The sequence below is a fragment of the Poeciliopsis prolifica genome, unplaced genomic scaffold, assembly GCF_027474105.1.
Source record: "Poeciliopsis prolifica strain line A6 unplaced genomic scaffold, Auburn_PproV2 SCAFFOLD078, whole genome shotgun sequence".
NCBI classification, from domain to species: domain Eukaryota; kingdom Metazoa; phylum Chordata; class Actinopteri; order Cyprinodontiformes; family Poeciliidae; genus Poeciliopsis; species Poeciliopsis prolifica.
The window spans coordinates 894,430-920,203 of NW_026562453.1; the positions used below are offsets into that span (position 1 = coordinate 894,430).

General features: G+C 37.3%; 1 protein-coding gene and 2 long non-coding RNA genes across 8 annotated transcripts in view; 1 reads left to right on the forward strand and 2 right to left on the reverse strand.

Annotated features, from left to right (window-relative positions):
• Positions 1 to 281, reverse strand: part of LOC129352616 (uncharacterized) — a 68,490-nt gene extending 68,209 nt beyond the window's left edge. For all 3 annotated transcript variants that reach the window (XR_008604897.1, XR_008604895.1, XR_008604896.1), the window contains exon 1: positions 240 to 281. This is a non-coding gene — a long non-coding RNA (uncharacterized LOC129352616). The remainder of the gene's footprint in view (positions 1 to 239) is intronic.
• LOC129352617 (uncharacterized) lies at positions 1 to 15,469 on the forward strand. Of its 3 annotated transcripts, none has more exons than XR_008604898.1 (5): positions 1 to 144; positions 2,713 to 2,929; positions 3,140 to 3,286; positions 13,189 to 13,294; positions 15,308 to 15,469. It is a non-coding gene; the product is annotated as an uncharacterized LOC129352617 (long non-coding RNA). The 3 variants fall into 3 exon arrangements; XR_008604900.1 differs by having other exon boundaries at positions 2,755 to 2,929; XR_008604899.1 differs by lacking the exons at positions 13,189 to 13,294; positions 15,308 to 15,469 and adding an exon at positions 11,607 to 11,694.
• LOC129352615 (rab11 family-interacting protein 2) lies at positions 4,756 to 24,812 on the reverse strand. 2 transcript variants are annotated; one of them, XM_055021689.1, is made up of 6 exons: positions 24,656 to 24,812; positions 22,094 to 22,669; positions 17,361 to 17,767; positions 14,992 to 15,349; positions 13,788 to 13,866; positions 4,756 to 11,788 (listed from the first exon to the last, which is right to left on the reverse strand). In XM_055021689.1, the coding sequence occupies exons 2-6, from the start codon at positions 22,444 to 22,446 to the stop codon at positions 11,558 to 11,560; spliced, it is 1,428 nt and encodes a 475-aa protein (XP_054877664.1). In that variant the 5' UTR covers positions 22,447 to 22,669; positions 24,656 to 24,812; the 3' UTR covers positions 4,756 to 11,557. The 2 variants fall into 2 exon arrangements, with proteins under 2 accessions (XP_054877664.1, XP_054877665.1); XM_055021690.1 differs by lacking the exon at positions 24,656 to 24,812 and adding an exon at positions 24,556 to 24,645.
• Between the last annotated feature and the right edge of the window lie 962 nt (positions 24,813 to 25,774).

Consider the following 25,774-nt stretch of genomic DNA (forward strand, 5'->3'; position numbering starts at 1 on the left):
CATAATATTTAGGTTCGGAGCTGAAACATTTGCTAATGTGAAAATTAGCGGAAGTAGACTATCACAATAAAAGCTAGGAATTGATTATGTCTACTGATAAACTCCTGCTGCTGGCGAGAATGGATCAATTCATCCGACCTTCAGGTAAATTTTTCTTTTCCATTTATTCTTTTATTCTCGGCATGTCTAACAGGTTAGCTGAAATCACATTGTGTGCCGTTTAACAGACGTTTACTCACTGATCGACAGCAACAACTTCTGCTCAACATCCGCCACTGTGGTCAACCAGAACACTTCCGGTTCATGGTGGATTTATTTTTAAGTTACTTTAGAGCAGCTACCAACGTTAAAGACTTCGTATCGTAGAAATATAAAAGAAAAAATAAATAAATAAGGGCGATAAAGCCTTTTTTGTGACGGTTTCACGCTTGTCCTAAATCGGAACAGTTTGGTTTTGTGGACGTGACTCGGTGCATCCCAGTAATGGCCTCCGCTGGTTCTTAATGGACCAGAAATATTTGGTTGAAACGCCCAATAAATAAACCCAGGAGGAAATGACTAAAGTTTGCTACTTTAAGTATTGAGTATTACTCGTAGGTATTTCAGATTCCCGAGCTACGTTTTCAGTGGAATACTTTAAATTTGCTCTAAGAAAGTAAATATGCTAATTTTCTGTAAATAGAGTCTCAAATAGGCAGGAATCTACTGTACTGGCTAAAACATAGAAGTTTCAGCCAGACTTACTTTGTCGATAAAAATTATTACAGACACAACATAAATAACCATTTTGAAATCTTTTTCAAAGTTAAGGGAAAAATATGGGATGTCTAAAAAGCCATTCCAGTCTCTGCTGCACTTTCTCTGGCTTGGATTCGTTGAGGACTTTGCTAATGAAAAACAACATTCTCATGTTGGTGTTGACAGATCAGCTCTGTAGGATAAAGTCTCTTTTTAAACCACCATGTTTTTTGTTTTTTTAGTTTCCATCATAAATTTCCATCTTGACTGAGATCCAGATTGTTTTCTGGCCTCTCCACTGAGCTGATCTGCCTGTCTTGAAGAAAACTTTTAACGTTCTTAGTGGACAAATGTGTTATGACCCATAAAATACTGATTTCACCGTCACCAAATAGGATTAATAATCAATCAATTACCAGTGGATCTGTGATCTCCTCATGAGTTATTTCAAATGGCACCAAAACCAAACGCTTCAGTATCTTCTCCTTGGCTATGCAGGCTACAAATTTGTCACTAAATCCCAGTTTTCGTTCCATCATCATGACTGTGCTGCTTTAGCTCTCTGGAACTTTGTTTTCCTCTCTTTAGCGGTTGACTCCTGCTTCTGTCCATCTGTCTTCTATTTCTTTTGTTGTGTAATTTCTATTTTCATAACAGATTGGTTTGATGTTTTCCTTCATCTATACTGCGTGTTCCCGTTTGGTTTGGACATGTTGATAATTTGAGACCCAGCTGACTGGGAAAATCCAGGAACTTTTTACCACTGTGCTGATTTACTCTTCTGGGGGAGTTTGTTTCAACTGAAATTACCGTTATTTCTGTTTTAAGGTCTCGTCAGACTCATTTACATGATCAGACGTCCTTGTTTTGCTTTAAAACAGCAAATTAAACAGTGAATTCATACTTCTCCCTTTATTTGGAAGTGGCAGGAGGACATCTGCTGTTGCTTATGGTGCATATGGTTCACATCTTCATCACTGGTCTTATTTTATCAGCTGTGATCCCGTGTTTGTGTGAAAAGATCTCTCTTAAAGATGAATTTGGGATCTCAAATAATCTAACCTACATTAATAAAAGACAAATTAGCAGAGAAAATGAAACTGAATAAGTAAAACCAACTGAAATCCCTCCAGGATTTCTCTACAGCAATACAGTATTAAAGAAAAAGAAAACTAAAACTAAAGAAGAACTCAAGAAAACAAAAGCATTTCAATAAATCAGAGTACTATTGAATGTTTCAACTAATTTAACTAAAAAAGAAAACAATGTAGATTAATTAACACCTCATCCATGTGACAAATTGATTTCAACTCTTTTTTGTTAATTATGATGATTTTTCTGTTTACAGCCATTTAAGATTAGAATATTACATCAAAACAATAAAAATTAAAACATTTTTAATACAAAAGTTTTTAATGGCTGCTTACAGATTGTTTTACAATAATTTCTTCTCTCTAAAGTTAATATATATATAAATGTTTGAAAACAAAATAAAACATGTGATATTAAGGGGAAACATTAAATTAAAATCATACATTTAAAAATTTTAGGTTTGAGTTTCAAAAGCTAAAAGTTTACTAAAAAAATAACTCAAAAATTTAGAGATTAATTTCAGTGATATTCTAGAAGAAACTTGTAAATTTCAGTTGTTAAGAAAAACAACTAAAAATTTTGTGATCAATGTCAGAATTTTTCTAGAAAAAAAACTTGGCAATTTCTAAGTTTCAAAGTAAAAAATGTGCTTGAAAACACTAAGATGTTCATTTTTGGAGCTTAAATAAGAAATTTCTTACCTACAGTGGCCTGAATATAATACATAAAAGCATCACATTATTTACTCAATAAGCAGTTAAAAATAGTTAAGCATCGCAGTGTAACAAATTTTTAGAATGTTTAATTTACATGTTTAAAAATGTAAGAGTTAGCTTTAGCCCTAATACGTCTGCCTGTATTCGTTTGTTTACCTGTTGACAGATTCTCCTTTTACTGGCTGTCATCTGGCTTTTTGTTCACCAGACGTGTGGCACCTATCAAAGTCAGACAACAGCATCAATAAAAGACAACATTGGTGCGTATGACACCTGATTTACCTCCAGAGATGAGCCAACAAAGCCTGAGATGAGGGCGGGGTCCGCCCCTCCTGGGAGTCTGAAGGGTTAACCTGGACATCTGGCCCTCGATCACCCAGCAGGTTTGTCTTCCTCCCTGCAAACACCTCATCCATCTGCTGAGTTTCTCCATGATGCTGCAGACGCGTGCAGTGTGACACCGATCCCCGTTCTGACGCCCATCCATATTTAAAGGGCCTCGCCGCCGACCTGTAGGCGGCCCTTTCTGCCACGCGTCGCCTCTCTTGTACTCTCACAATTTTACACAACATGTTTGTTTGATATTTCCTCAGATTACTGGAAGGTGATACATAACGGACAATGAGCTAATGTGCATCAGCTCAGCAGGCCCTCAGGCGCCACGTGCCGCCGCCGCAAAGGAGACGGGCGCTGTGAAATCCAATCGGTCAGCGTGTGAGGATGACTCCCAAGTTCAACAGGTGACACCTAAAGGAAAGCCCTAATTACAAGCGGTCTCTGTCAGGCAGACACTGGAGGTCAAACACGTTTTCATTTCAAGTTTCTAAATGTCCTCAAAGGGCCGGCTGCAGCAGAATCTAATGACTAAATCCATCAAACTGTTGAAATATTAATAAATAGCTGCCTCTGCATTCGATTCGCTCATTTACTGAGTACTTCTGTTCTAGTTTCTGCCACCAATATCTTATTACACTTGAAATAAAACAAAAACAACCTACAAGCAACTTTTCAGCATAAAATTGTTTTAGGTTAATAGTTTCTTATCGGAAAGCGCTAATCCCTGAGCCGTTACCTAGCAACCCTGTTCTAATTCCAGATTATTTCACTTAAAACGTTGAAAATACGTCGTTACAAAACTTATGCTTTCTGAGTGCAATCTAAAGTTGATTGATCTTATCGATCAAGTTATGACTAATTAGTAAACGTCCATGTTTTTAAAAACTTTAGTTTTCTCGTATCAAGAGGGACGGTCGTCTTTTCATAACAAAAAGAGCAACATTTTTCACATTATGCAAAATAAAATTAAAATAAAAACATATTCCACTTATTTTGTCAGCTGTGCTAAATACTAACTGCATAAACAGGAAATTGTGGTTTGTTCACATTATTAAACTTTGTAGCACATTTCTAATTTTTGGTATAAAAATTGCAGCTCGGCTGAATAAAACGCTGTTTAGTTGATAACTTAAGGAGTTTGTTGTGAGTTACACTTCTAAACAAAACTGCATAAAGTGCATTTTTCATCTCAAACCGGACTCTGGACTGTTTCTCCTTCCTGCTGCCATCTTGTTTCTATATTAAGGGACTTTGAGCTTCAGGATAACCAGTGGCGCACTCTGCTGGTCGGCAGCCAAACTACAACACTGAGGTCCTTATTAGTTAATTGATTTGTTAATCAATTGGAACTTATTTTAATCAACAATTAATTGTAAGCCAATATATTAGTTGCATTCCTAGTTAACATCAGACAACATCACCAATCATTTTGTAACAGAAAACATTAACAAGTTGTAATTTTTTAATTTTTATGCCTAGAAAAAAAAAAAAAAATAAATAGATATATATATATATATCTATATATATATATATATATATATATATATATATATATATATATGGTATACAATGGGAAACGGCAAAAACAATTTTTTCCAGTGACTTTATTGAAAAGAACATTTACAATCTTGTGAAACACAGGCGATGACGAGGTCTAAAGCACGTGAAGAAATAGTGACTATTAAGAAATGCATCACCAAAAGCATTCTCAAGAATGCGTTTGATTCTTTAACCTGAAATAGCCTGATACGGTTGTCAATTCAGAGTTTTCCAGCAGCTCCGTGTGTTTCTACAAAGAGGAATACATTCTTGTCCTCAAACGTTCACAGATAAAACTCTTGCATACTGGTTGAAAAGTAAAAGTTTTTCTTAAAAAAAAAAAAAAAACTTGTCAACCAGCTTAGAGTTTCACCAACTATACCTGGGTTGGATGACATTTGATAAAAATGAAGCCAGTTTGTGGGAAATAAAGGCTTAATGACCAAGAAAAGCCACAAAATCTGGCAGATGTGAAATACAAAAACATGTGACGGACATGCAGGAATGACATTCAACTCCATATTCTACTAGTGTACCATTAAAAAAACTGATGCTAGCCCCTAACCTCACCTTGATGTAACTGACACACTGAACTTAATCATGTGAAACTGGGCAGTTTTGTCATCAATATCAACATTTCCCACTATAAACACCACAAAGTATTGTGATTAACTTTCATCTTTTATGACAGAAGGTAGCTTTAAGCAGAAACATCCAAACATTTTCAGGCCTTAGTGGATTTGAAAACTCCTTCATGTTTATTGGCACCCGTCAAAAATGTGTGTAAAAAGACTCTGGGTGTAAAAGTTATTTACACCCTGAGAAGCAGGAAGTCACAGATTATATCAACCTCAAAAAGAAATGTAGAAACAAAAAAAATGCTTCAGTTCCATTTGTTAGAAATGCTGGAAATTTGATCATTTGCCAAGAATAACTGTACTCAGATTAAAAATTAGTTGGTTTTTTTTAAAATCTGTGAGATTATGCAACAGCTAAGCCTGTTGAAATAAGCAATTAATTTCATGATAAATTAAAATGAGCTTGATAATTTACATTCTGCTGATTAATTTTTAAGGGAAATTTTGTTTACAAGGAAGACAAAATCCATTTTATTTGTGGTTTTGGTTGTGTATGGTGTCTATTTCTGGTTTATTTATTGTTCTATTGTGTGTTACTTTAGATATTTGCAATATCTTCCAGCTCCAGTGTTAACTGTTCTTTAGAAAACTAAAGTTTATTGGTCTTTGCAAGGGCGAACTTGCATTACACTGTACTAAAATAACAATATCATTGTTATTTTTGAATAACTTCTGGGGCAATTTGTCATCCAGCTAGAGTTGATTTATTTTAAGGCTTTTCACACATCTCTACTAGCGGTGCTAATAAACCGCAAAACATTTAATGAATAAAATAAATCAACAATCATGATGCAGCTCAGTCTCCCTGCAGAGTGGATCCTCTACATTCGCTGTGCAAAATGAATGACATCTAGATTTGTGTTTTAGTTTGACGTCTACAAAAGAAGACAATTATGCAGAAGCATAAAGCAAATGCAATAATCAAGCTAAAAGAAAACAAAGAAATGACAGGCAAAATTAATTAATTTGAACTAGTCACCCCGCCGCCCCCCTCCTTCAGCTTTCATTTGAACTAAATAACCTCAGGGTCCACATTTATTCGACATTAAAACGTCGTCAGACCTTTTCTTTTACATTCTGTCAGTAAAGCAAAGCAATCAGGCTTTGGGGGAAGATTGTGCGGGTAAACAACCTGTTCCACAATCGCCGCGACGTTTAGTCTGACAAAAATTCATACAGGCATTCATTTCACTTATAAGCCAGTTTCATCCCCCATATTTTGAAATGTGGTACTCGAGTAGGCAGAAAAATCCCCAATAATGACTAAAAGTCACAAATCATCTACACAATATGTACAATGGAAGTACCAAGAGTTCAGAAAGGCCCGAGAACACGCAAAAAAAAAAACAAGAGAACTAAATAAAATGACAGCTTTAGCTGGAGCGAGCAGGCAGCATAGCATCACATCATACTCACACCAAATCTGACATTTTTTGGCATCAGAAAAAACAAAACAAATCAGTTCCAGCAGAAGCTCATTCATTTACAATCCTGAATGAAGGGTGTGACGTTAGCCAGCGAACAGGATGAAGCCAATACTTTAAAGGCAAGCGTGTCAACGGCCTTCATAGTGTTTCCACTTTACAAAAGAAGAGCAGAATACATTCAGTACCGGGAGATTTTGGCCTCCAGTCGGGAAAAACCATCGCAGAGCAGCAGAACGACGATTTCACAGCAGCAGAAAGTAATATGTGAATGGAAACCAGTCAAATGTTTGAACTGGAGGATAATCTGACCAGTGAGGAGGCTTCACACTGCAAAAACACAACAGCTTACCAAGTATTTTTGGCAATTTTTGTAGTGCAAATATCATAGTAAACTTGAAATAAAAAGCAACAATTCAGCAAAATCTAACAACTCATTTTAAGTAAATAATTCCTAATATTGTTTAAGGCAGATTATTTTGCAAACAAAATGTGCCGTTACCTGGCAACACCGGCCAGCAACCCAGTTCTAGACCAACTGTTTACGCAGTAAATTTCATCAATATTCAGAAATTACCGACTTAACGCAAACTCCTCTTACTCGTTAGCTTGTTTTCTTGTATTTCACCTGTACTAAGATATTTACACTAGAAGCCAAAAGTACTTGGTAAAGTTTTGCGTTTTTGCTGCTGTGTCCAACATTTCAACCAACAAGAAATAAATGAAAGTTCAAGAAAAACAAACAAAAAACTTCTTAGGAAAAGTTGGCAGCTTTTTCTAAAGTAAAAAATAAACTCACCACAAGTGACGATTTACACGTACCTACAAAACCAACAAGTGAATATTACATTAATATGTTTTCAAATTTTAGAACAGAATCCTCTATTATGGAATAAAAAACACATTTCAAAATGAGGTGAATTTTTTCTATAAATATGGAAAATAAAGAAAGATCTTTGGACAGTTGAAGTCAGTTACTCTTAAAAGCATGTTTTAGATACTAAAAGTAGATTTTGCTTGAGAACTTATAGAAAAAGTACTAAAATTAACATTTTTGTTGCAATTATGATAAAAACATTTCCTGTTTGTTTTTGTAACAGCCACCGATTGCAAACATTAATTTAATCAAAGGTTCAGTTTCTAGATTCAGGTGAAACCAGAAATTTACATACACCCAATAAAAACACGTGATTTTTCCCTCACTCTGAAATATTAATCTGACTAAACTTTTCTTGTTTTAACTTAGTTAGAATTACTAAAATTATCTGTATTTGCTAAATGATAGAAAATATTTAGAGGTTTCTTTGTGACGTTCGTCGAATTTGGTCAGTATCAGGGTTAAAAGTCTGTCTTGTGAAAGAAAGGACTTCTCTAAATGTAAATACAAATACTTGCTATGTTTTCTGCCATTTAGTAAATACAAATAATTTCAGTGATTCCAACTAAGCTGAAAAGAAAAGTTTAGTCAAATTTAACTTCAATACAGTGAGAAAAAATGTCTCTTTTTATGTAATTAACTGGTTTCAACTGAATGTAAAGCTGTTCAAGATGCAAAAACTTGCTCAATATAGTATTAAATAAGAGCATTAAATACAAACACAACCCCCTAAGAAAGAGTTTTATTTGCAAAATTATAATTTTAAAATTAAATTGTTGTGCTGAATGCAGTTTTCAGGCCAATCTTCAATCTTTAAAAAGTCTGATCTGCTGATTTCGATTCTTTTATCTCAAAAGTTGCTGAATATAGCAACAAAGTGCCGAAGTTGGCAACAGTGCTGACTATTGTTAATCGCACTGGGACGATTTATCAGTCGACCCCATTATAAAATCCCACTAAATCCTAATAAGTTTGTGGTTTAAATCGAAGAAACTGTGGAAAAGTTCAATGGGTTTTAATACTTTTGGAAAGTACAGCAGATTACTGATAAATTGATAAAACTGGATTCAGTTAATGGTCGTTTCAATGTAGATAAAGCACATTAACTATTTACAGGGGGGCCAAACATTTTAAAACAAAACTGAGCCAAAACTGTCAAGTTAAGAGTATTCAGAGGATATTTCTTTTGTTTTCTCCCCAATTAAAAATGCAAAATAACTTCATTTTGAATCTTTTTCTTCTTATTTGCTCACTAATAAATTTAACATGCTTTAACGTGTTGATGATAAAGGAGAAAAGAAAGTTGTTTCTGCGGGCCAGAAAAGACCTTAACCTTAATAAAACAAAATGAACGACTTCTCAACATTTGGGTCGAATCCGTTTTCCCTCCAGCAAAAACAAGGATTTTCTCTCGTAACTCTTACTTTATTTGAGTGGAAGTGGTCTGATCGGTTTTAGAGGAAAAGGTTGCTGAATGTTTACAATGAAAGGGAAAAGAAACAAGGATCGTAAATTAAAAATGAGAGGTGCACTGCACATTTCAATTACACATGTAAATCTGTCAGTTTCAGCTCCACTCGCTAAACAGCCAAATATTTAACACTTCTCGACTGGAAACAGAGTTAGAAAGAGTTGCTTTAAATAACAAGTCATGTTATTTAGGCTCACAGAGGTAAGAAAAAGCTGATAAAACATCAAAATAATAATGAACAGTGTTATATCTGAACTAAATGACATCTAAAAGTGTTTGTACCCTTAAAAATTATGAACAAATGAGCCATTAGGTCTCAGAAAGTATAAAAGTCTGAGGAATGTTAAAAGAAAAATCAGATTAATACGGAGGCACAAGGCAGAGTTTACCCATTAGGACCAGATCCACCTACAACACCAGCAACCAGATTTCCAGCTTCAGAATAATTCACTCTGATTTTGTACGTTTGCTCTGTGTTTTAATGGTGGCTTTAATTTAATGTTTAAAACAGAAGAAAAAAACAAGTGTTATATTTTAATTTGCGTGTCAGTTAGATAAATATAAAGCTTTTGGCTCCCATACATTATGGTTATGAGTCCATGTATAAATCGATAACATATCAAACTGATAGGCACATGTTATGTAAACAAATTCAATTAAATAGGTTCTTTTTTAGTTGTTTAACGGTCCTGTTAGCTCACAGGGTTTATGATCGGAGAAGCCTCTCACTGTGTTGTCCACACAAGTTGATATAGTTGCTAATCATCGTACTGATGTCTCTCCATGTGGCTGGCAAAGAGCGATTCGATCTGTTGCTCCACAACAACCACTTCCTTACAGTCATTTTCCTGACAGTCTCTGAACAAGGAATTTCTATTCAAACTAGGCCTTTCGCAGTAAGTCGCATGATAAATTACAACAAATTCACTAATTTTCATTGGAATCATTTCTCGTTTTTCTCTTTCTATGAAAAATTGGGTGATAAAAGTCTTCAGTCTGGTGCTTTGGTAAACAAAATTGGCCTTCAATTTTGTTTACAGACTTCATTATTCATTTTATTTGCCGTTTTGTTTATTTTAGATATTTGTTTAATGATCTTTGAGAATGTTTTCTTGTATTATTACACCATTATGTTACCTGAAATAGGCCTCAAAACATCAATATTATTGTTTTTTGCAATGGCTTCTGGGACAATTTATCATCCAAAGAAATGTTATGGTGAACGGCCTAGCATTCTTTATCCTGCTGGAGGGTCAAGGTAAACTAAAATGAAACAAAATTTTATGTTTTGAAACATCTTGCAATATCCTATACACCTGAGAATGTTGCAAAAAAAACTCCAGAAAATGTTCTTGCTAAGTTTTCTGGCATTTAGCAAATAGAAATAATTTTGATGATTCCAACTAACCTAAAACAAGAAAAGTTTAGTCTGATTTACCTTCAGACGTCGAGAAAAAATTTTATTATCTGTCATTTTATTATCTTTGAAAATCTGGTTTCAACTGTAAATGATGTTTAATGCAAAACTGTGGAGTTTGAATAACTTCAGCACCAAACCAAAGACTTTGAAGAATTTTACAAAGAAATCAAGGACTTTCCAAACCCTGACAACACAGAATAGAAATTCAAGCATTTCCATGAATTTCAAGCACCAGTCTGAGCCCTATATGTGTCTTATTGGATTAATGTCGGTATCAGTCGCTACTTAAAGCTCCAATATCGGCATCGCATCGGAAGTAAAAAAATTCCTCTTATAAGAAACATCGTCCTGTTTAATTGGAAAGCGAAATCTTTATCTCACTGACAAAAAAAATCAGTTTGTAACTTCAGTTTATCTTACAGAAGTTCTGGATGATCTTCTGTCTCCGTTTTAGAAACCAACATCCAGAAAGTGAAGCAAACATTTCAAAATCAGGAGTGATCATAAAGATGCAGCCAACTAAGTCTTTTCTTTCAAGACATTTTTAGAGAACACTTCATTTTGAACACCTTGGGAAAAAATTATATTTGATTTTCACCAACAGTACGTTCCAGTGATTAAAGTAACATTCATATGAGCTATAAAACACTTATAAATAAAGGATTGTGCAGCATAGATCCACATGTGTACCATTAATACCATCAGCAGCAGAGCTTCGAAGGAAACGACCAATCAGATCAACAGGAAGAGGCGAGTTCAACGCAAACGTACGATTCAAATGTAAACAAGAGAAATACCAGCAGGTTGTAAAGCAACATGTTTCCGTAGTGATTATATTGCACTTATTGCAAGTGAAGTTTGAACCCCTCCAACTCATAACATTAAAAAACACAAACATTTGTTCTTGGGAAAACATCTTCCAGTCAGTCTAGGAATATCTGTAGAGGACAGACCTGCCGGTCTAAAATGTTTGGAATCGATTGTAAACAGCTTGATTTGTAACGTAACAGCAGCTAACGCGTCCGGTAAACAAGTCTGGAAGCATCGCAGCCGATTATGGCAAATGGATGTGCAATAAATTACTACAGAGCTTAAAATAATCCAGACCAAAACCTTCTCAAGCTAATGTCTTGACTTCAAACATCAATGAATCATTTGTCTTTCAGTACAGCAACAAATATTAAAAGCAACCCCAAAATTTAAATTAAAAGAGGAAGTTAAAGTAGAGCTACTTGAATGTGATCGACCCTTGACCCCCGATCTCCTTCTGAACTTTTACTAACGACTTTTCATCCAGTGTTTGTTTTTAGCTCTTCTTTTTTGAGAGTTTACCGGCCTTCTTTTTGGGCTCGTAGGGAGTCCGTAGGATGCTGGGCGTCTCCTCCATGACGCGGACCAGCAGGTTGTCGATGTAGTCTTCCAGCTCCCGGATGTGCGCGTCTTTCTTCCGGACCACTTCCTTCTGCTTGATGAGTTCCTGGACGACCTCGTCAAAGGTCAGGTTGCTGTAGTTGGCTGCCGTGTCTGGTGGTGCCACCTGAAGGAAAACAAGAAATGAGTTTAAAAAAATGGTTCTACACGATCACAACTAAACGTTCAAAATGTCTGTCAGACAAGAGATGAGACAAATGTGTCAGGTCTGTTCTATCCGTCCATTGGCCCAATGGACAGGTCGATGGCAAATCCATGCATCCATACTGCTGTAGAAAGGTCTTCTGTAGATCCTCAATAAACTTGGATGGTTATTAAAAAATTGGGCCAAAATAAGCAGTAAAATCTGCTGTTTAGGAAACTTTTTGTTCTGTAATGAGTGGATACATTTTCTGACTGATTGATGCAGACATCAGACTTGAGTCAATGGATTTAATGCCGGACACGTTTCAAAATGTTTCGTGTTTCTACAGGAATCAAACCAGAGACCAGAGTTTTCAGTGAAACTTCTGTCAAAACTACATGAAGCCTTCGTGGGGAGATAAACGCAGCCAGACTGTTAAAAGTTCTGGTTAATAAACAGCCAATGAAATGTTGAGGGAAGCAGATCGTGCTCTGGCGTAATGGTTTTTAATGAGGGACTACTTTATCGCCTCGGCGCTGGGCTTCCTCCCACAGACGGACCGAGCAGTGAAAACCTCCGCCCTGTTTAAAATACCTCACTTATCAGCCTCCACTCCCCACCAGCCTCCACCGCTACGCAGAGACAACGCGCAGAGCGACCTGGAGCCGCAGCGCTCACCTGTGTCTTATCGCCTCCAGCAGCAGAACAACGCTGCCGCGTTGCCATGATGACCAAAATTAAATATCCGGCACTGAGATTAAATGAGGAAGGTTTCGAGAACAGAAGACGTCAGATAAATCAAAAAAAGTGAAATTAGGAGCTTTAAATACGACGTAAATTAAATAATAAAGAATGAAATCCCTCAGAGAACCGAGCATTACTGCAATATTGTTACCAGTACAGATATTAATATTAGATCGGTGTGTCTCTGCTGATAACTAGTAATAAATAATCAATATTAATCAATTATTTAGTTAAAACAAGCTCACATTTCTTGAAGAAAAGTTTCTTGCAAGTTATTTTTTGTTATTTGAGGAGTAGTAAGAGATTTACACTCGAAGTAGAATAAAGACACTTGTTAAGACTTTGCCTTTTTGCAGTGTTGAAGCCAGCAGAGACGGAGAATATCTTTTTTTTTTTAAACGCACGCACGGCGTAATAATCTGGCTGCTGACAAAAGGCCTGGGAATGACCATGAACTGGCGAAGTAATGATGGCCGTTTTTCCCTCCGATCAGTAGTGAGGAGGAGATAAGGCGCACACTTGGCATTCTCCAGTTGTGTCATTACAGTTTCTAATGAGCTCAGCTTTGAGAATCTAAAAGCTGAGCTCTTTGAAATCTCTCACTGCCCCTCTCTCCCATCCTGTGTGTGGTTAATTAGGGCCTTGAAGCAGAGGAAATGGGAGCTGCCATTTCTGGAAGGCGCAGCGGCACGCACGGGGGACGCATGTGTGGATAACGACAGCCCTCAACACCCACAGAGCAAGGTGAGGAAAGCCATTATCAGCATTCTCCTTCTCATTTAGGCATCACTTTAGCTGCTGCCCCCCCCACAACCCGCAACCCGACTCTTCTGCTGTGTAGTACTCTGTTATTTCCTGCTAGACACTTTAAAACCAAAGAACTAGCTTGAGCTTCAAATGTAGTAACTATTTAAAGGGATACACACGTCATTTCCACTCACTGTCACAACAAAAATGGCGCAATTAGAGAATGAAAATGACCTCCTGGCCCTGAAATTTAACACCACTTCCAATGACGATCCGATCGGACGCGCTGACCGACTGGTGCAGCTGCTAATTAGCCAAACGGCGCGGCTCAGCGTTCGGAGGCCTTGCTGATCCATGTCAGCTGCTGCTGCTGCTGCGGCGTTGAGCGAAACTCACGAGTTCACATTTACTGGGATCATTTATGACAGGCGCTGTCAGGTGAAGCTGACAATTTAGCAATAATGTCACTGGAAGACGTTGTTGTTCTTACATGTTTTTTGCCGAAAATGTCCTTCTTCTTCTTCTTCTGCCCAAAGAGGCCGTCCTCGTTTCCTGTCTGCTTGTTGTCACTGAAATAACAAAGAGGAATTTTTATAACTGCAGTTTATTAATCAAATAACAGAAATAACATTTAGAGCAGCATTTAACCTAAAACTGTACAATTCATATAAACATTTTGATTCTATTCAGATGAAAAATATTTTGTCTGTAAATATGCTCTACATACAACCTGAAACACATTTTGCTGTCCAACCATTAATTAGATAATCCAAACAATAGTCAATAGATTATGGAGTCTAGCTTTTAAACATTTTGGGTTTTTGTTTGTTTACTGAACTGGAACTGAGAAGTCTCATTACTAAAGTTGGGTTTTTTTCAGATTTGTTTGTATTAATTTGTTTTGCTCTTCATTGAAAGTACAAACCTTCTGAATAATTGTGCAAGAAATGTTTCCTGCTATTGGTAACAATACAAATGTGGGAAAAGATTAAGCATTAATTATTTGTAAAACTTATACCAAGACACAGCTTCACAAGTTGCTAACGTCCCTAATTTTTATTTGTTCTCATATAATTACAACTTTATTGTCCTAATATCATGAAATTATTATTGCAATTAAAAAAAATCATAGTCTGGCCCTAATACTTTGTCATATTGTTGACCTAAATTGAAAATTCAAAAACACACTTGTCAGTCAAGATGGCCGCCCTATGAAAAAAAGGAAGAATTCAGACTTTTGATCTCGGAACTGGATTGAAGTCAGAATCCTGAGATTGAAGTAAATTTCTGAAAAAAGTGTCAAAGATTTTTATATTTTTCAGTGTGATCCTTTTTCTTTCCCTGTGTTTGGTGACTTCAATCTAAACTATGGAAGGAGTTCAATGGCAGAAAAACTAAAATCTAGATTTTCCAAAACCTAAATCTTCAAAAATTTGATCAAATTGATAAACTTGAGCCATGCCAGGAGGCTTCTTAGATGAAGTCATTAAACATCTGTGAGGTTTGTACACAGCTGCGCCCGATGCCTGGCAGCGGCGGCAGCAGAAGACGATGGACCAGCGGAGATAAGTGGTTAATTGGACGCTGTATCTCAGCAGAGGATCTCATTACTGCGGCTCAAAGGGCTTTGCTACTCTAAAGAGCCGCTAATGACACCTTCCACTCAGATAAACTCTCTGACGAAGCCCAACTACCTGGTTTTGTAGCTGAAGCTGAACGGGTTGGTGTCGGCCGCGGCGTCGGCGCTGAACGGGTTGGGAGAGCGCAGGTCTCCGGAGCTCCCCGATCGGCCCCCGTTGCCGGCCCTGCGGCCCTCCTTCTTCCCCGTCACACGTTCCAGCAGGCTGACCTTCTCCTTCTTCTCCCTCCGCTCCGCCCGCTCCCACGGCTGCTGCCCCCGCTCGCCCTCAAACGGGTTGCGGTTGCGTGGGAGCGTGGCATACTTCTGTGGCAGGGTGTCACTGATATCAGTGAAAGGGTCACTGTGTGCTTCTCCGTCCTGGTATCCAGGCACCTCGCTCTGGGAACGCCGGTGAGGGCCACCTGTACTTCCTGGAAGAGGAGGAAAAACAACTTGAAGCCGCCGCTGCAATAAACAGGACAAACAGCCGAACGGCTCGTTAGGAAACTCAAACTGCTTCACTGTGTTGAGAGGCCAGCTGCAATAAAACACAACTTTTAAACAGCACAGTTTAATAATAAACTAATGCTGAAACGATGAATCAACTGATTATTGTCCAGATGTACTAAAGGAATGCCACGTTGCATTTTAGGCAATAAAATGTTTATTTCCTTTTTTAACAAAGGAATTTAGTTTATTTGCATCAGCAAATCTATTTAAATGTACAAAAACAGCATCAGTGTAGGACTGAAACGGTTAATCATGACTAATAGGTTCAGATGCACTAAAGGAATAAAATTTTAGGGAACAAATGTTAATTTATTTTTTTTTAATGTATTTAATTAGGTGTTTATTTGCATCTTTAAATGTATTTCTAATGTACAAGAAAATTTTCATCAAATGAAGTTTATTTGTGCTTAGTGCTTTGTCATAAAGGCTCAAACGATTAATCGGATTAATAAATGATGGTAACAATTGTTAAATAATTTAGGCAATCACATTTTTTTCTTTCAAGAAAGGAATTTAATTGTTTATTTTCATTTTTAGATGCATTTCTAACATACAATACAGGTTTAAGTGTTGGGTTGAAACGATTATTCAGATTAATCGTTAATCATCAATTATTGAAATAATCATTAACTAATTTAGGTAATAAAATATTTTCTTATTTAAAAAAGTCATTGATTAGTTTATTTGCATCTTTAGATGCTTTTCTAATGTAAGGCTGAAACAATTAATTGGATTAAATGTCTCTACAACCTTAAACTATGTCGAAGCATCTTTAGCTTCAGATTCATAACTCAGTGTTTTCCCATATTGAGCCTCCAAACGTTCTCCAAAGCGACCAGATTGTGAGGAAATCTCCTGTCCAATCAGCCGCTGGCGTTACAAAGCTCTACATTCCTCTCATGGATCCTCCATGTTTGACTGTTTGTTCCAGACGAAGCGTCTTTCACTCAGGACGTGCCGTTCTCTCTGTTTTTGTGTCCAACGCGTGTTGTGATAAGGTGGCCCAAAAAGTTCCAGTTTGGTTTGGTTAGACTGGAACACGTTGTGTCCTAAAAGGTTGTGGGAGATTTTTCAGCCCGGTCCAGATGTTGGACCTCAAACCCAAAGGCCTTCATGGTAACTTTTCCCAGCCTCCAACCTGTTTCTCAGTACTTTGGGATAAATGTCGAGTTTCTTGTTCTAGATTTTCTCCAGTTGTTGATACTGGAGGAAATATATCCGAACCACCGATTTAATGGAAACTGTAACTAAAATGGCCACCTGTGCACTGGACAGCAGGTGTGATTCAAAAGGTGCCTCAAAATATTAGTGAGCCACATTTAGGCTACAGTAACTTTTTATTTATGGGCCTTTAGTAACATGTAATTTTTTCTGAGCTGTTCTTGAATTTTATAGTAGATTTGTCACATTATATGCAGAAAAAATATATATATATTTTTATATGCAGAAAAAATATATATTGATTACAGGGTTTTTGATTAAACCCTGTAATCAAAAATAATATTGATTACATTTTTACAGGACTTGTAATTAATCATAGTTTAATAAAAAATAGTGAACATTTCTCATTGAACAAAAAAATGTTTTTGTTTCTAAATTAATGAATAAATAAATGTATGAGCGCAACAACAAAGATATTTATTGTTTTCATTTTGGTGCTATTATACTCATTAGCTTGTCAACTAAGAAGCAATTTCCCCTTAGGGATCAATAAAGTGTAATCAATCAAAGAAGCCATATTGGCTGTACCGTAGAAGCTGAAGTCTCATATCAGCCATATCAGCAGGCAGCAAAATTAATGGTGCTTCCAGATTGGTTGTGTCCCAAACATCAACGTAATGCATTGTTACCATGATGTAAATTTAATCTTCCCCTGCAGCATTTTTGCAGATATGTTAGCATTTGTGCTCTGCAGCGCTAATTGTTGCTCACCGCTCTCTTCGATGGAGTTCATGGAGTCCAGTTTGGGTCGGAAGTGGTTCCCGATGAGGTCGGACATGGAGTGGGCCGCCGACAGCTTCTGGCCCCCGGACAGCAGCGGCCGCTTCGCCTTCATCTCCGGCTTCGTCTCCGCCGCCGCCGGCCGGCCGCTCGGCTCCACGTCGCAAACCACAGAGCGGGGCAAGATGGCCGAAGACGTGTCGCTGTAGCCGCCCCCGCCGTCGTTTTTGCGACCTTTCACCTTGTTCTTCAGCTTGGAGAAGGGCGAGCGCGGCTTCTCCTTCATGGAGAGGTCGAACATGCTGGCCGTCATATTGTTCCTCATGAACTGGATGCTGACCTCGATCCGACCCCGGTCCTTCTTCTTCTTCCCCGGCTTGGACTCCAAGGAGAACCAGCTGCAGTGGGAGAGAAGAAGCTTAAGCTCAGCAAATTCAGTGACAGAATTTACAGAAAAGACGCAGGATTAACGCAGTGCAGCTCCAACAACAAATCCTTTCAGTTGATCACACATAATTCATGGAGACGTGCAGACAAAATAAGAATGTGGTACAAGTCTTTATGCGACCAAACAACACAATAAATGGAATAATACGCTTCCCCTACTCCTTAATAGACACAAATGAAAAGCCTAATTTGAGCTGAATAATCCAAAAGGTTAAATCACTTCAACTTTTTTTTTTTGACACAACCAAGAGGCGCCATTTATTTTTTAAAAGGATAAACATTATTCTTTGAAATTCGAACAGAAGAAATTGCCTCCTGAAGAATAATAAAAGGCCATTCCAGGCTCCTATTTGTTTAACCCTTCTGCTTTTTCAACTGGAAATAATGGGATTTTTTTTTTTTGGCCTTCACTGGGAGGGGAAAAGTGTGGCATTTGCACAAATCTGGCCTTTGTTCAGAAATGCAACGACAAGCAAGTGGGAAACTGCAAAGCCACATGACAGGGCAGCGCAGGAGTTCATCCATGCTAATGAGACGTATCCGTGTTCATTAGCACGCCTCACGACGAAACCGCCGTTTAGAAAGGTTTTCTGTCTGTTTTCTATATGAATGTGTCACATTTTACAGTAGAGCTAATATTTAAAGCTGCAAATGTCATCGCAGTTTAAATGTGTGCAACATTACAGTCCTGGATACAATGTTAGGATGAAAAAATGTGAGAAAAATGTGAGTTTATCCTCAATATTCAATAATTTCACAATTTAATATTTTCCTGCCTTTTCTTAAAGCAAGAAAAACAAAAAATCTTAAAGGTACAAAGAGATTAATTAATCACAAAGGGCCTTTTAACTCATTTCAAAGAAGAGTCATTTTCTTGTATCAAGTCTACAAGATTAAGTAATCAATCATTTTGATAATCAAATTAAAAAATGGGCACATTATGCAGGTTTTTAATTAGAGCACTAAAGCTTATTTTCTACCATTTTAGAAGTAAATTAAAACAAATAATTAAATTCCTTTTTAAACCATCCGCCGAGATGTTTTTTATCTGTGTTTGGTCTGGCTTGGTCAGTATGTTTGTGTGTGTAGTTTTGGGAACTGACGGTCTGACGGGGCTAAAATTAAACAATATTTAACTGATAATAACCAGCAAACACACTGTAAAAATTAATTAAAACTGACTGAATTAGTCCAAAAAAAATTTCACAACTAAATAAAACTAAATGGTACAACAATGCTGCCCTTATAGGTGAATAATAGTTTATAGATATGTTACTGATTTACATATAAACAATTTATAAATCATTAATAACTGTTTATTATGCATTAATTAAGGGTGAGGAGGAAAAATCTACTGTTCACCTATCTATCTTATCTAAAGTAGTTCTACAAAACATTTCTCTCAATAAGCATTTGTAAATATGTTTATGTTTTCTTCTCAGCCTTAATTAATGCATAATAAACAGTTATTAATGATTTATAAAGTGTTTATTGATGGATGGATGACAAATTATTTATTAGTCATCTACAAGGGGAGAATCATTGTAAAGTGATGCCAACTAGCCTTTAACAACAAACCCAAAATCGGTTAAAACCTTGATTGGGTGTGGTTCCGACCCGCAGCATGCTGCTGCCACCGCCTCAGGGTCTCAGATCTCCAATCTCGTCACAGACACAAACACAGGCTAGTTAACGAATACCAAGCCACGTTTTTCTTCCTGAGCACGTCGGGTCCGAGGCGGCCGGGCCGACCACAGGCCCGCCGTGTGGAGCCGTGGTACCGACGGGGATCATTACAGAACCGCTGCTGAAAAGCTGCAGAGCCTGGAGGTGCATCACTACAGACACCTAAATAAATACCAGCCAGCAACGCTGATTGTAACATATCGTGATTCTGGCTACTGATGGACGGGGAGGAAGTGTGCTAATGTCTTTCCATGATGGGACAGGCGGTGATCTAATTAACACCAGATCCAGTCCCGCAGCGCGAGGAAGATGATGTCAGACCTTCATCCTCTGGTTGGAGAGCACAGATTAACTCATCAAGGTCTGCCCTGAAGACGTTAATTCTGGATATATGTGTTGGATTAAACTTTGTTTCAATTCAAAAATTCCTTGAGAAGTCAAATTTGTCAAGAAACTCCGGTTCATTTGGACCAAAAAACTGAACTCTGACCCCAGTCTGGGTTTGGCTGAAATTAACTCTGGTTTGCGAATGTGAACGCCAAGCGGATCGGAGACCGTTCCAAAAGCAGAAAGTGGACGACAGTCCAGGGCATTCTGGGTAAACACAAGCAAAACAAACACGCTACGCTAGCGCTAACATCCTGGAGGGAATCAGAGCCGCTGTTTCTCCGTAACGAAAGAAAGAGGAAGAGAAATAAAGATTAATAACATGATAAAGAAAAACGAAACAGAAAAGAAAGAAATAAGAGACAGAAAACAAAGACAAAAGAGAAACAGAAAGATAAAAAGATAAACAAAAAGAAAGATTAAAACAAAAGAGACAGAAATAAAGAAACAGAATCTGCATCAAAACATCTGTTGTTAAACTGTTTTTTACAGAACATAAAACTATAAGGTGACTAAAAATGTTTAACAAACAAAATTCTTTCAGGTTTTGACCTGCTAATCAAAGTATTTCTCAACCGGCAGCAGAGAAACCCAGAGGACATTTACACTCAGAAAGCTGAAACTCAACAAACGGCATCGCTTCAGGCTGCTGAGAACAAACACGGCTGCATTTTTTCACACAAAAACAAAAAAATGCTCCACTGGGAGTGACTACCTAAACATGTTTGTCCAGCTCCGCTTGTTTCATTGGGCCTCCAAGTGAATCACTGACATTTGTCACTTATTAGGCGACATATGATCTCTAAACAAAGGGCAATCAACTGTCAGAGAGGTGGAACAGAAGTTAAAACCACCAACTGCTGTTAAAACCATGCTGAGCTATAAACGACTTTAAACAGATGTTTAAAATGAGACGAAGCTGTAAAACAAGTGTGTGACGAATATAAAAGGCAAAGTGACTGTGTTTATGCCACATGGTGAAAAGGAGCGGGGTCATGAACTTATTAAAGGATGGAATAAAACAGGCGGGGAAGTCTGAAATAGCTTTAACACATGCGGCGAGTGTGACTCAAAAACTGATTTAGTTCAGGCTGAGGCCTTGTGACTGGAGGAGAACCATCGGCGCGTTTCCTCTCACTGGATAAAATAAACTAAAAACATCATAAACCAGGAATTAGGATCCAAGCAGAGGTCGCTCTGGATCTTTTTGTTGTCCATTTTTGACTGATGGCGTCACAAATATTTTTATCTGTCAATCTTTAAATCTGTTACATTTAGTTTTTATATAGATTAATTAATATTCAAAGTTGAACAAACAATCCAGATCATCTCACATCAATGAAGCAGATGAACTTATCAAACTTTTTCTCTGCAGTGATGAAAACCACTGGCAGAACGATAAAATTAATGGGCTTCACCTGCTCTGGTCTGAAGCCTTTCAACTTCCTCCTGCTTCACATCTAGACAGGAAATCTGCACTAAAGTTTAGATCGGACCTAAAAAACCCAACCCACCCGATCCGAGTCCATCGAGTCTGAGCCCGATCCAACCCGACTGATTAACGTTAATTAGAGGCTCGAGCTTCAACCCGACGTATTTAATGAAGATTTTTCTGCTTTGCTTTTAGAGAACCCTTTGAATAACTTCTCCCAGCTTCCTTCGACATCATTCAGCTCCGTTTTGTCGCTTGTTGTAACTCAGGATGAGTCAAGTGCAAATCTTCTGGGGTGATTGATTGAAAGGCTGGAATCCCTGCAGCTCCAGCAGAGCAAGGCAGAGCCGCTTCTTACAGTCTAATTAAGTCATTACTTTCTATTTTTAACGAGGTAGACTGTCGACTCCTCCATTTTAACAATAAATAAACACAACAAAGCATTTTCTTTAGTTCCATCTATTCTGTATGAACTGGAAAAACAATTTCAGTCGCTCAGTTCAATACTTCTGGCGCCAGAAGTCACTTGGGGCAAAACACAAAATACCACCCCCTTTAGTTTTATATCTTTTTACAAACTGTGCTCAAAAAATAAAAATAACCTGTAATTTTTATAAACTGGCCCTCTGGGGCTTCAGGAGACAAGACGACCCCAGACGGTACAGTTGATTTGATTCTGGTACTGATTGTTTTAAAAAGTCTCCTATCACTTAGTTTTGCCTGAATCCTCCAACAGCTAAAGAGAAACAAGCTCATCAGAGGTCGTACTCACTCGGTTTTCTTTCGTTGCTTGTTATCAAACATTTCGTTGAGGTTGATCGTCTTCTGGCCCAGGAATTTGTCCATCCCAACCAACGAGCGGTGCATCACTGTGAGCGACAGCACGTACACTTCGGGGTTCCCCTCCAGAAGCAGACCGGGCAGCTCGAAGGACGCCTCCTCCCTCCAGACGGGGTCGGCCGTCTTCTCCGCCACCGACGTGGAGTACTTCTCCTTCCCCAGCTGGATGATGGTGTAGGCATCATTGGTGCCATTTTTGCCTTTAGGCTGTAAACCGGACGCCTGAAGAACGGTGGCTTGGACATGGGTTGGAAACCATTTCTGAGACTGCTCAGCCAGGGACATTTTATCACAGAAAATTAGCAAAAACCCATTCAAAATAATAATACTAATTTAGACAAAAACGTATTTTAGTGACTTCAGTTTGCAAAAAGCATGATTTCCTATAGGGTAGTGTCCATGTCAGAGTGGTTTATGTAGCTATGGTAACAAGCGATGACGAGTCGGACAAACAGAGCACGCCTCATCTTCTGTTGAATCATCGATGTCCAAGCCACTGCTGAGTCATCTGCAACAGACAGCAGCGGAGCAGCGTCAGAACATTTCCCAGAACCAAAACATGACACAGAAAATCATCACCTACAAGGTCTGTTAATTATTTTAGCCAAATTTAAAAACTTCCAAGGCTGCAATGTATAAAAGTGAAGCAGCATGGCGTCATGCTGGTAAGGTCCCCCAGCTGCCTGCTGAAGGCAAAAAGCTGCAGGCCGATAACTAGCATTAATTTTAGCTATTAAGTTGTCAAAAAACACATTAATCTTAAGTATATCAAAGAAAAAGGGACACAGTCAACATTGTCAACATTACAACAACTAGATAAGTTAAGAAAAGTTTTAATTGAGAAAGAAATAATGTGGGACAGGGAAGTAGTTCAGCTGTGCTCACTTGACTATGACAACTGTAACAAGGAGATATGATGTGGGATTCGGTGAGTTTTAGTTCAGAATCTTTTTTTAAGGCGACCTAAACACCAACTCTGACAGATCATCAGTGGAGCAGGTGTTTAAATTAGCTAATAGCAGCGCGAGCTAATTTACCACAGCGATCACTTATTAATTATCGCAAAACAAACATCAAGCCTGAAAGCATAAAACTGTGAATGTTCTGTTTTTTGTGTGTAAAATGTTTGAGTGTCTTTTGGTGTTGAATCCTGATTTTCCAAAAATTGAATTATTTTATAGCAGTAGCAAATATTTAAGCCTAAAAATAGAAAAACTTCTCTCAATCAAATCTTAGAAATACTGACCATACAAAATTCTATTCTTCTTGACAGATAGCAGCTTGGAATCGGACTGAAAGGGATTATGAGATTATCAGTTTATACATAAAATATTCTGATATTTGCCAAACTCAACTCAAAGAATTTGCTGCTTGTTGATATTTTATACGTAATAAAAAGGGTTTTCAATTTTAATTTCGATGATGACACACATAACACAACTTGAGCTACAAAGCAAAATGTGTGTTAATTCAGCACAAACTTCACTGACTACAAACACAAATGTTAGAAATGTTAGTTACATCTAGGGATGAAGAAATAAAACAATAACAACAATAAATAAAAGTGTAGTGTTGATTCTGATCAATTGTTTGACAATTCTGCCAAATCTGGTGTCCTATAAATGAGAAACATAAAGACCTAAATCATATTTAACTCCTCTGTTTTATTGTTCTGACTCATGCTTTGAGATCATCTGACTGTTAATCCCTAGGGCGAGGTTATTACATTTAAGTTTACAGAGAAACATTAATCAAGCCATCACAGCGTACAATTTTTTTAGGATTTGACAACAATGCCATTTCATTGTTTTTCCATCTAAAACTACACTTACTTTTTTAATTATAAAATTCAGATATGGGATAGTTCTCTGTCTGAGTACCTTTAATCTCATTTGTTGTGATGCCACACTGCTTTGTCACACTTCAAGTTTAGTTCTGAATAAATAATGATCCCTAATTTACTTAGGAATTGTAATTTTTTTCAACTGGTTTTTACTTTTAAACAAATTAGACACTTCATTGCGATTTACTGTCATTTCTGTTAACTCATTTCAGTGGAAGTTGCATAAATCCCTTCAATAGAAAAGATTTTCTCCTCACTATTATGAATCTGTCCTTTCATACAGATTTATAGTTTTACTCCGAAGCTTGAGGAGTCCTGCCAAATAAAACTGCGAGTTATAATGAAACACGATCTGAATTGCAGGTCCTGTAATTATAGCCGAATAACTGACATAAACAACAAGATAATCCCTTTAAATGAGTACTGTCTCTTTAAAAAACAACTGTCTCCACAAAGCTTTTTAAACAAACTCCTACGACAGTAAAGAGTTTGCTTAAACATCTAAAAGTAACTCACAAATCCCACAATTAGGAAGTTTAACCCAGATTTACCGTGGTGAGCTGTAGCTGGCCAGCAGCAGGGTATCGTTAGCTTGTTGCTAATGAGACCAGAGCATCACAGCCGCGTTCAGCCCAACAGCGAGCCGCTTACCTCATGGTCATTTCCGCCGACGCCGCACACACATCCGGGGCTTCGGCAGATACACGACCCGTCCGCTGATACATTCACCCGCTGCTCCCTGCGGCTCAGACGGCCGCAAATGTCACTTGTTGTTGTAGCAGGAGCAGCGCATTGCTGTCGGGACGGAGACGGGCTTCACTTCCTGCTCTGACGTCACTTCCTTTTCATGCCGGTGAAAAGGTCAGTGGGGTTATTTAGCTTAAAAATAAATACTATAACAAACATAATACTGTAGAATTTAGCTGTTTGTTTTAGTAGCTGATTTTTTTTTTACATTTTATTGTATTTTTTTATAAAAGACAGATGATGAGCAGGACGGCGGCCATTGCAATACAAAAGACGAAAAAATTCTCAAAATACAAAATGTTGAGATTACATTTTCTAGAAAAACAAGAACATTTTAAGGTTACAAAATTAAATTTATTTAGTCGATTTTCGACTTTTGGAAATTTTCTGACATTCAAAAAAAAGACATTTTTGACTAAGAAATTTCCAAGTTTTTTCTTGGTAATATTCATTGCTTCATTTTCACCTTTTGATAGTCAGAAATTTCTGCATTTTTTCTAGAAAATTTCAGATATTATTAGAATATTTTTCTAGTAATATTTTATTATTTCAAACTCAGAAATTTCCAAGAATTTTCTACAAAATTTCTGAGACTTTTGGCAGAAATCTTGTTTATAATGGTCCTACTACGCCATTATGAATATTTATTTGTAGTTTTTAAATATTCTTTACAGCTAATAAAACCCCAAAATTCATTTTGTCAGAAAGATGGAATACTACATAAGTAACAAAAAATAAAATCAGACAAAAGATTTTATGAAATCAAATTTTTTCAATATGAAACTTGTGAAACTTTAACAAAAACTGCAGGTTGTGAGTCTGGTGAAAGTCTGGTTAAAACATGTTTGTTTTTTATTTGGTCAGTAGAAAAATCCATAAATTTTACATAAGTAACAGTAGAGATACTTCATAATAAAATGACTCAAGCAAAAGTCAAAAGTAACTGTCCAAGAAATTACACATGAGTAAAAACATATTTGGTTAAAATGGCGATTCAAGTACATAATGGCTGATCATTGAAAA